This window comes from Miniopterus natalensis, chromosome 2 (genome assembly GCF_054644295.1).
Source record: "Miniopterus natalensis isolate mMinNat1 chromosome 2, mMinNat1.hap1, whole genome shotgun sequence".
Lineage (NCBI taxonomy): Eukaryota > Metazoa > Chordata > Mammalia > Chiroptera > Miniopteridae > Miniopterus > Miniopterus natalensis.
Window position 1 is genome coordinate 174,502,198 of NC_142082.1, and position 11,956 is coordinate 174,514,153.

An 11,956-nucleotide genomic window follows, 5' to 3' on the forward strand; every position below is an offset into this window, starting at 1 on the left:
AAAAGTCACAAATTTAAGATGGGCAACTAAGTGCAATAGAGTACCTGGATTAAAATGTGAAACCCCAGTGAGGGCTGGGGTGTAACGTTAATTGGTTCCTTAGTTTTGACATATGTACTGTGGTAACTTATGATAGTATTCATGGAAATGGGGAAAGGTATACAGAAACTACTGTCTAATTTCCCTGTAAATCTAAATTTATTCCAAAATAAAGAGGCAATCTTTAGAAAATCACCCATAATGCTACCACAGAGATAATTACAGATACAGAGTAAGATTCTCATTGAGTTACCTATTTCTTTTGAAACGTACTTTTATTTATGGGAGAAATAGCTTCTCTAATTTCACTAGTCATGTAGCCATCCAAAATGGTAGTCTTTTTTATTTTTTAACTGGCTAGGGAGAAAACACATTCAGTTGCATATTCCCTGGGGAATCTGGATGGCACATTCCTACACCCACCAAACTGTATACTTTTCACAATGTGGGGGAAGAGGAGTCAACTTCAAAGAAGGAAAACTATATATCTTGGCGAAAGTCACTTAGAATCAGCAATTATTGAAATAACATTTTTACTCTAGGTATTTTAATATTACAAAATTTTTTCGCCTTCATGAAGCCATTGTCTTATAGGAGAGTTGGGCTCAAATCATGACTCATCCTCAATAGCCAAACCCATTACTCTGAACCTTTAAAGGAAGGTATGGGAAGGGGAGTGCTTTTAAAGTATGGTCCACTGCATTCATCCTTGGCATGAGGGTCCTCCCCTTATGCACACACTGGCCCAAGGGGCCAGGCCTTTCTTCAGTGCCCTGGACCTTCACTTTGGAGATTGATGAGCTACTCACTGGTTATCTACAATATGCATTATCAAAGTGCACCAATTTGGTGTACATATACTGAAGTTTGTGGAGACCTAGGACTTGAAAATGTTAATTTAGCAATGAGGAAAACTCCACTAGCAAACTCAACTGCTGAAACTAGTTCAGAGTTAAAAGATTTTATTTTTGATTTCTACTAAATCAAATATCCTTCCTGAAATTTTTGGAATTCCAATTTGAGGCAGTTAGGCACCTAGATTAAAATTACTGAATTAGTGTTTGGGAACCCATTTTTTAATCAATTAAAAAAGAAGCCACCTGGCTGGGTGTGGCTCAGGGGTTGAGCATCGACCTAGGATCCAGGAGATTGGGGTTCGATTCCCGGTCAGGACCCATGCATGGGTTGTGGGCTCTATCCCGTCAGGAGTGTGCAGGAGGCAGCCAATCAATGACTCTCATCATTAATGTTTCTCTCTCTCTCCTCCTCCCTTCCTCTCTCTGAAATCAATAAATTTTTTTTTTTTTTAAAGTCAAACTTCTTCCAGTTTGATAAAAAGCCCTTGCAATTGCAGCTGTGGCAAGCTTCACCATTTTGTAAGGTATACGATTTTTTTTCTCCCCAAGAAAAAAACTAGTTGTAGCTATGAAATTTGATCCAGAGAAGATACATCTCATGCACAAGGTCACAGTAAATAAAATAGCAAACAGCAAGCATTCTCAACTAAAAGCTCAGTCTTCTACCTCAGAATCCTAGCCTTTTCCTAGGGTAGGCTACTGCTCACCCGTCATTGACAACTGGGGATCCTCTTTGTGCTGGAAGCGTGTAAGGTACCAAGTGACATGGCAGCAAAGAGCAAGCTTGTGTATAAGGTGGGACATAAACCATTTCATTTACCTGTAGTTGCTTTATACTATTAAACTGAAAAGGGTATTTACTATGGAGAGTAAAACAACAGTGGTTAGGTTGCACTTATGGATTTAATATTTAAGATTTCAACATTGACCCCCAAAGATCTATGTCATGGAGCAATTTGCTAACTGGCTAAGAAGCCTAGACATTATCTTTAAGAACGCAGAATTCTGAAAAACTTCTTTTGGAAAAACAGCCCTGAACAAACTGCCACCTGCTCTATATATTACTTTTGTCCTGTATTTAGACTCAGAAAAGAGTTGAAATTAGTTTCCAAGGGCTATCACAATGTACTACTAACTGGGTGGCTTAAGGCAACAGAGATTTATCCTCTCAGTTGTGGAGGCCACAAGTCTGAAATCCAGGTGTCAGGAGGGCCATGCTCTGAGATTCTGGGTGGAATCCCTCTTGCCTCTTCCTAGCTTCTGGTGGTGGCCCTCTACCCTTGGTGTTCCCTGGCTTGTGGCTGCATCACTTGTCTCTGCCTCTGTTGTCACAGGCTCTCTGTGTGTCTGTCTTTAAGCGCCCTTTCCCTCCTCCTTAATAGACACCATTCATACTGGGTAAAAGCCCGCCCTAATGACCTCATCTTAGCTCCGTTACATTTGCGAAGACCCTACTCCCAAATGAGGTCACATTCACCTGTACTGGGGTTAGGACTTCAACGTCTTTTGGAGTGGACACAATTCAGCCCATAACAATGCTCATTTAAGTTTTTCAGTTATCTTTAAAATATATTTTATAAGAAAAATTAACATGGTTTCTCAACTTTGGAGGTAAAGAAATTGTAACAGTCCAAGTTATAATTGTTAGAATTTTGTTATGTACACAATTCCAAAAGAACTTCACACTTGAAATATTTCAACTCAATTCAACTTAACAAACAGTACTTTTTTTTAAAACTTTATTGAATTTATTGGGGTGACAAATAAAATTATATAGGTTTTGAGTGTATAATTCTATAAGACATCATCTGTATATTGCATTGTGTGATCACCACAGAAAGTCATGTCTCTTTCTGTCGCCATTTATACTAACTTATACTAACTTCCTCCTCCTCCCTTTACCACTGGTAATCACCATACCGTTGTCTGAGTCTATGAGTTGTTGTTTTTTGCTTAATACCTTCAGATTTTTTCACCAAGCCTCCAACCCCACTCCCCTCTGACAGCTGTCAGTCTATTTTCTGTATCTCTATGTTTCCATTTTGTTCATTAGATTCCACAAATAAGTGAAATCGTATGGCATTTGTCTTTCTCTGGCTTATTTCATTTAGCATAATACTCTCTAGGTCCATCCATGCTGTCCCAAAAGGTAAATTTTCCCTTTCTTATGGCCAAGTAGTATTCCATTTTGTAAATGTACCACAGCTTTTTTACCCATTCATCTACTGATGCACACTTGAGCTGCTTCCAAATCTTGGATATTGTAAATAATGGTGCAATGAACAGAGAGTGCATATATTCTTTCACATAATGTTTCAGGTTTCTTCAGATGTATTCTCAGAAGTGGAATCACTAGGTCACAGACAATTCCATTTTTAGTTTTTTGAGGAAACTCCATACTGTCTTCCACAGTGGCTGCTCCAATCTGCATTCCCACCAGCAGTGCACAAGTGTTCCCTTTTCTCCGCATCCTCACAGGCACTTGTTTGTTGTTTTATTGGTGATAGCCATTCTGACAGGTGTGAGGTGGCATCTCATTGTGGTTTTAATTTGCATTCCTCTATTACTGACACTGAACATTTTTTGTGTCTATTGGCCATCTGTATATCCTCTGGAAAAGTGTCTATTTAGATCCTGTGCCCATTTTTTTTTTTTTTTAAATATATCTTTATTGATTTCAGAGAGAGGAGAGGAGAGGGGGAGAGAGAGATAGAAACATCAATGATGAGTCATTGATTGGCTGCCTCCTGCACGCCCCTGACTGGGGATCGGACCCGCAACACAGGCCTGTGCCCTGACCAGGAATCGAACCCTGATCGCCTCGATCCTAGGTCGAGGCTCAATGGCTGAGCCACGCCTGGCCAGGCATGTGCCCATTTTTAAACTGGATTGTTTGGTCTTTTGGTGTTTAGTTTTTTATACATTTTGGATATTAACCCTTATCAGATGTATCATTGGCAAATATGTCCTCCCATTCAGTGGGTTGTCTTTTCATTTTGTTAATGGTTTCTTTTGTTATGCAAAAACTTTTACGTTTACAAATGAAGTCCCATTTGTTTATTTTTTCGTTTCCCTTGCCTGAGAAGATAAATCAGAAAAATATTGCTACAAGAAATGTCTAAGAATTTACTGTGTATGCTTACTTATAAGATTTTTATGGTTTCAAGTCTTATATTTAAGTCTTTAATCCACTTTGAGTTTCTTCTTGTGCATGGTGTAAGAAGGTGGTCTAGCTTCATTGTTTTTGGCTTTTCCCATCACCATTTATTGAAGAGACTATCTTTACCCCATTGTATGCTCGTTCCTCATTTGTCAAATATTAATTGACCATATAGGTGTGGGTTTATTTCTGGGCTCTCTGTTCTGTTCCATTGATGTATATGCCTGTTTAAATGCCAGTACCAGGCTGTTTTGATTACTATGACCGTGTAGTATAGTCTGATATCACGTAGTGTGATTCCTCCAACTTTGTTCTTCTTTCTCAAGATTGCTGCTGCTATTCAGTCTTTTGTGATTCCATATAAATGTTTGGAATATTTATTCTAGTTCTGTGAAATACATCATTGGTATCTTGATAGGAATTGCACTGAATCTATAGATTGCTTTGGGTAGTATGAACATTTTAATGATGTTAATTCTAAAAATTCCATCGTTTCATTGTTAACCGGAGAGCATGATAGAGTCATTTGAAAGATATAGACAACATCTAAACCCACAACTGGTTTTGCCTGAATTAAGAAAAATGCTGTGATTCTATCCACATGATGTCAGATTAGAATCATTGAACAAGAAAAGCAAATCTGATCTTTCTGGAGATTTGGGGAAGTTGCATAAAATACCAAAAAAAGAAAAGAAAAATGATGTGAAGACCTAAGGGTTGTTCCTAAGACTGATGCTAACCAGACCTAATTGTTTTGAAGGTTTAATGATTAAGGGAACGGATGTGCAAGGGAGGAAGAGAGGCAGGTTTGAATGTTCTTACGTCAACGGCTGAATGTAAGAACAGCCAGATGGATGAGATGAACAGGACAGGGTATGGGGAAAGGGTGTGGAGCTCTCATGCCCTCTCCCAGCATCTCCACGTGTTCACCAACTCAGAAGCTCTCCAAATCATGTGAAATCATACCTTTCTGTTAGGTATCATTTAAGAGTCTATTTGGGCCCAGCCGTCATGGCTCAGCAGTTTAGGCTCAGCGGTTGAGCATCAACCTATGAACCAGAAGATCGAGGTTTGATTCCCGGTCAGGTCACATGCCCAGGGTTGCAGGCTCAATCCCCAACAAGGGGCGTGCAGGAGGCAGCCAATGACTCTCATCATTGGTGTTTCTATCTCTCTCCCTTCCTCTCTTTGAAATCAGTAGACATATTAAAAAAAAAAAAAAAAGAAGTCTATTTGGCATCCACTTGGTCATCATTTTAAATATTTCGTTGTTCTTTCCAGCCAAAAAGGCATCCATTGCCTTATTACACTGCTTTATGATTAGAATACTTGTTTGTATTTTCTTCTAGATGTTTCTTAACTTTTTAAAAAATTGTATATATTGGGGTGACACTAGTTAACAAAATTATACAGATTTCAAATGCACAATTCTACAACACATCATCTATATACTGTATTGTGTATTCACCACCCCAAGTCATGTCTCCGTCCATCACCATTTATCCCCCCAGACCTTCTTTGAATAGAGAACTGCTTTTTATTTTTAGTGAAATATGTTCCCTAAGATGCTAGTGAATTAAAATGTAAATATGGTGACATCTTTGTATAATTACAAAGATAATTAGTATAGAAATAACTAGTACAGACATAACTAGTTTCATATGTAGTCCTGTGAAACAATTAACCTTTACTGCCTCAACATGACTTTGTTTATAGAGATACCCACTGATTTAGCTACTAAGAAAGGAAAGGGAAACTAGAAGAAAATTTAGCTATCCACTTCAGTTTGCCCTATTCAGCAGATATTAAAATTAATAGATCCTAAGATACTTAAGAATTTCTAGCTCTAAGTCATTTGCCTTTGTTATTTTTTCTTTATAAAGCTATACAATTACATGAATAAATATCTCTGTTTCCAGAGAATTCATATGGAAGTCTATGTATACTACTGAATCACAAACCACATGGCTGTGTAAAGGTTAGGGCTGTTGTAATTTAATTTTGAACTAACTTCATAAAAGGACCCACTGTAGTGGTGAGGAGTTAGTATATTTTTAGATCCTGTGGGGCATGAGGTCATGTTCCTAGAGCATACTCCTCAGGTCTTTGCAGAGTTCAAGTCCAAGAACACAGGGTTAATTTTGTCTAGAGGCAGAGAGAGATATTCTCGTTGAACTTTTTGTAGTCTCTCTAGTGTTTCATCTTCAACCTTCTATCAAGAGAACTCTACAAAGGGGTCTCCGTAATGACTACTTTTTCTAGTAGTTAACAGTCAACACTGATTGCAAATTATATAGCAGTGTGACCTTTAGTAGCTTGAAATTTTTTTTTTTTTAATTAAATAAATCTGTCATGGAACATTGTGTAAGTTTAAGGTGTTCAACATGTTACTTTGACACCTTCATATATTGTTAATGACTGCTGTGGTAGCAATATTTACCACATTACATAATTATAATACTGTACAGTATTATTGTCTAGACCAGTGATTTCCAACCTTTTTCATCTCATGGCACATAAACTAATTACTAAAATTCTGTGGCACACCAAAAAATATATCATATTTTTTGCCCACCTGACAAAAAATGGGTATAATTCTGATTCATTCACACAGATGACTATTGTTGTGTTGGCTGCTGTCATTTTTTTATTTAACAATCTAAGGGAAAAGAGGTCAGTGCCCCTGACTAAACAGTCAGGTATCACATTTTAAAAATTCTCATGGCACACCAGTTCAAAGTCACTGGTTTAGATTCATTATACTGTGCATTACATCTCTATGGCTTATTTACTACTTGTCACAAGTTTGTATCCTTAACCACTATCACTCTTATCCCCCAGTCCCCACACCCTGCCAACCACCATTTTACTCTCCGTTGTGTTTTTTTTTTTGGGGGGGAGGGGTTAGAGGTTTGACTTTTTTAGATTCCATACATAAGTTATATCATAACAATACTCATCTTTTTGTTTGACTTATCTCACTTAGCATAAGGTGCTGAAGGTTTATCCCTGTTGTAATCGGAATCGACAGGCTATCCTTTCTCATGGCTGAATATATGTACAACATCTTTCTTATCCATTCATCTGTTGATGGAGATTTGGGGTTGTTTTTGCACCTTGGCTAATACTGCAATAAACAAGGGAGTCCATATATATTAAGAAAAAAAGAATTATAAGAGCAGGAATCACTGCAAATACTCTATCTCACATGATATTCACAACTAAATATCAAATACATTTAAGAAAGCTTTGGCAGTTTTCAAGAAACATAGGTCAAACCATAAATAAATCTCAATGCATCAGTTCATATCTACTGCTCACCTCCTCCTGTAGGTAGCATTGTACTGGGTGCTTAAGTACAAGTAGTTTGAGTCAATAAATTTCAAATATATGTATTTAAGACTTATTATTCACAGAGTTCTTGGTAGAGTTGTATTTTGAGGTTTCTACTGCTGAGAAGTTTGAGGTTTGTGTTGTCTCTCTTTCAGCCCCAAAAGCTCCGTTCTGAGTTCTCCAGGCTTTGGTGGAATTTCAGGTATTGTCTATTAAAAAAAAAAGAAAAAAAAAAAAGATGCCAGTGTTTTCTTAGACTGTATTAAATGTGACCTGAAAGACTTCAAAGCAAATAAAGAGTATAAAAACAAAAAGTCCCTTGCTACTCAACAATAAATTTTTATTATGAGAACCCATAGTTGATCTTAAGTCCCTTTCTAGCCCTACAGTTAGGACTTTATTATCCAGGCTATGTCTTAAGTTCTACAGGGGGAGAGTCTGCATTACTATCAACTGACAGATCACAAATTTAAATAAAGCTTTCCATATTTGGAAATTTATTCCTGCGCTGTTTACTGACTCTCCACCATGCATAAAACAGTGAGCAAAAAAATATAAAACTGCCTTCAGGAAAGATGGTCAGGAAAGGCCTGAGAAGGTGACTTTTTTTTGGTAACACTTTAGTGATATCCAAGTTCACATACCACACCAGTCACCCATTTAAAGTATAAATTTAATGGCCTTTAGTATTTTCATAATGTTGTCCATCCATCAGCCCTATTTTCACACAGTTGTCCTGCCTCCAAGCCACTGCTCTAGGCAACTACTAATCTACTTTTTGTCTCAATAGATTTGTCTATTCTGGACATTTCATATAAATGGGATTATAAAACATGTAGTCTTTTGTAGCTAGTTTCTCTCACTTAGCATGTTTTTAAGGTTCATCTATGTTGTCACACGCAAGTACTTCATTTCCTTTTAGGAATAAATAATATTCCACTAAATGAATATGCTACATTTTATATGTCCATTTATCAGTTGATGGACAACTGGATTCTTTCCACTTTTTGGCTCTTATAAATAATACTTCTATGAATATTCATGTACATGTTTTTGTGTGGACATATGTTTTCATTTCTCTTGGGTATAAACCTAGAAGTAGAATAGCTGGGTCATACGATAACTCTATGTTTAACTGTTTTCCACAGGGGCTGTACCCTTTTACTTTCCTAGCAGCACTATATGAGGGTTCCAGTTTCTCCATATCTTCACCAATACTTGTCATTAGCTGATTTTTTTTTTTTTTAATTAACAGCCACCATAGTGGTTATAAAGTGGTATCTTATTGTGGCACGGTCCTTTTGTGGAGAAAACAAAAAACAGAGACAAACTAATAAGATAACTGCAAACTGTGACGAGTACCCTATGGAAACAAAGGACTGAGACATAATAGCAGAGCAGCAATCCTTCTGAAGCTGTCCAAAGGAACCTCATTGCTGGAGGAGATATTTGAGCAGAGACCTGAAGCTATGAAGAAGGAAACCAAGCTAAGATCTGGGAGAAAAGCACTTCAAGAAGAGAAAAGGTCTGGCCTTGAGGTGGGAACAAGCTTGATGAGTTTGAGAAACAGCAAGGAAGCTGGTGTGGCTGCAACAAAGGCAAAGGAGAGAAATGGTGTAAGGTAAGGCGAGCGGCAGGCAGGTGCGAGACTGTGTTAAGACCTGCGTATGATTTCTGCCTAAGACTGTGTAAGAGCTGAAAATGGCATTGCTCTAAATGCAACTGGATGCCATCATAAGGGCCTAGGCCCAGGGCAGATGTGCTCCTGATTTCGTTTTAGGATCACTTTTGTTGCTGTGGGGAGAATGTAGTCCAAGAGCGAGGCACAGGACCCCGCTGCACTCACTCACCAGGTCCGGCCGGTAGTACCTGTGCACCACTTGGGAGCCCGCGAACATGGCCAGGAGGCTGGCGGTGAACATCTTCAGGTAGGTGGCCCAGGGCACGCCCGCGGGCATGGTCGGCGGGCTGGGTGGGGAGGAAAGCGGCGGTGTTAGGGTCCCAGCTCCCGCCTAAACCGAGCGGGAAACCACCTCACAGCTGCCGGCAGCGGGGGCCAGAGTCAGACACCTGGGTTCTCGCCCACCCGCAGCCCCGGGATATGGAAGGAGGGCGCTGAGAGGGCGAACGAGAGTCCCCTCCAGGCCCGAGACCAGGTTTCAGTGGTTTCTCAGCGTGGGGCGCTGGGCCTTCAGAATTTAAAGGCAGCGCCGGGGAAGTAAGCTGAAGGCCGACCCCGCGTGCTTTCCCCGCGCCCCCTCAAGCTCTAGGAGAGGAACTGCAGCCCGGGCAGAGTGCGCCGCGGAGGGCACGGAGGGCACCTAGGGCACTGGGCCCAGCGGCAGAGCGCGGGCGGAAGTGCCTGCCGGAGCCCGAGCCCGAGCCCACTGGACGGAACTGGAAATGCAGGAGCTCGGGCCCGCCGGATGGGAAAGCGGGGGCTCTGCCGGGCAGGCACGTGACCTGGGCGGAAGTGGGACTTAGGACCGGAACCAGAATTTTTTTCTGTAAACCGATTCTTAGACCTTTCCCAGCCCAGGCTTTTGTCTCCCTCATCGCTCTCCCTATAGTAGGGTTTCCCTGGCAGATGTGAAATCTGCGGCTCGGCTTGGGCTGGATTACTGCACCATTTGTCCTTTCGCACGCACAAACTGCTTGCGTTAACTCCCTTTTCCAAGCGAGTAGAGACTGGCACACTGAGCAGTGAGTGCTTGGGTGAGGTCACCCTGGAGTGAGTGAAGTTTAAAAGCACTCTCCTCGTGCCGGAGGTCCTTTGATACTGAAACATCCACACCGAGACAGCTATACACTAGTGCTACGGTGCTACTGGAAAAGAGTGAACCTGAAATAGACAATATTAACTTCAGCAGTTCTTAAGCTGTGCTTTGGTTATGGATTGATTTTTGTTAAGCAAAAGAATGCAAGACAATTCTGAAGGATTATGGTTGTATGTATAAGATGAATCATGATACACTCCCTTTTTAAACACTCAGGAAGGTGTACTTGACGTAGACCACATATTTAAAGCATACAATTTGACGAGTTTTTACATATGTGTGCACCTAACCATTCTTAGTCAAATAATGAACATAACTATCATGCCCAAAAAGTTTCTAATTTTTCCACATCACCTCCTTTCCTGGGCAACCACTGTAAGCAAGCTTACTAGGTTCTTGAAAGGAAGGAGAACTGGGAGGAAAAGGGAAACAAAGTGAAGTGACTTGGGTCTTCTTTCGTTGTCCCATCATACAAGGTCTCCTTGAAGGAGAGGCATATTTGGCAAAGAGAGATTTCTCCCAGACTTACCCAAGCAAGGCTCAGAGCTGAACAAGTTTGTCTTCCAGACAGATTCAGCGTGGTGAGAGAGACATTGATAGAATAGGAGCCACTTTGTTGATTGCTTCACCATTCCCAAGTTCAATGTCCTGCTCCCCAACAACTCTTCCTTTTGTAAGACAGAACTAAGCACACTCGTGATCTGCTGAAGTTACAAATGGAGTTAGCAGACCCAGAAGGTGCAGCACCCCACAGTGAGGGAAAGCTGGCCGCCCAAAGGTAACTCTTTCTCAGTGAAAACCTCTTAAGAAAAGTTTGCAGCTCTTTACACATATTTTGTCACCAGAATTCTCTCTTTAAAACCAGTGAAGCAAGCCACCTGCTTTAAAACTTTTCTAGACTGTGATGCCAGGTGGTTAGAAAAAACAGAGAAAAAGAGGATGTGCTGCATTCATTCATTATTTCAAGAAATATTCAATGGACACCTGTTTTGTACTGGTCTCAGCCTATCAACACCAAAGTTGTGACTGATCCAGCCCTTACAGTTCTTATTATGGCTGCAAGACACCCTTCAGCAATAACCATCAGGAAACTTTGAAACGATACAGGTTTATTATTTACCACATCTGGAAATTATACAGCACACCTGGGGCCCCACAGCGAGGTCGCAGGTAGAGAGTGATATGCTTTTACTGGGGTCAAGGGTGGGGGCCTAGGGCTTCAGAGTTCACTCCTTATCAGTAAATTTAAAACAAAATAGTGGAAATTTAAAGCACAGGAAAAGGAAAATAAAAACCAAGTAGCCTAAATGGTCACTTAATTGAAATCAACCAAGATTCCTAAAACAAAGAAGCCTCAGTTGGGGGAGGTTGCCTGGCTCTTTAATCTAGTGGTGGGTGGCCGTGTCTCAATGTCTTTATTCTACATAGCCTGTGTGTGTGTGTCTGGCAATGTGTTCATTCTAGATAGCCTGTGTGTGTGTGTGTGTGTGTGTGTGTGTGTGTGTGTGTGTGTCTGGCAATGTGTTTATTCTAGATAGCCTGTGTGTGTGTGTGTGTGTGTGTGTCTGGCAATGTGTTTATTCTAGATAGCCTGTGTGTGTGTGTGTGTGTGTGTGTGTCTGGCAATGTGTTTATTCTAGATAGCTTGTGTGTGTGTGTGTGTGTGTGTGTCTGGCAATGTGTTTATTCTAGATAGCTTTTGTGTGTGTGTGTGTGTGTGTGTGTGTGTGTGTGTGTGTGTGTCTGGCAATGTGTTTATTCTCGATAGCCTGTGTGTGTGTGTGTGTGTG

General features: G+C 40.4%; 1 protein-coding gene across 1 annotated transcript; it reads right to left on the minus strand.

The window, feature by feature from the left end:
• Window positions 1-7,432: 7,432 nt before the first annotated feature.
• UQCC6 (ubiquinol-cytochrome c reductase complex assembly factor 6) lies at window positions 7,433-9,803 on the minus strand. Its single transcript, XM_016223241.2, has 2 exons — window positions 9,240-9,803; window positions 7,433-7,598 (listed from the first exon to the last, which is right to left on the minus strand). Exons 1-2 carry the CDS (start codon window positions 9,345-9,347, stop codon window positions 7,503-7,505), a joined length of 204 nt encoding a protein of 67 aa, XP_016078727.1. The 5' UTR covers window positions 9,348-9,803; the 3' UTR covers window positions 7,433-7,502.
• Window positions 9,804-11,956: the final 2,153 nt, after the last annotated feature.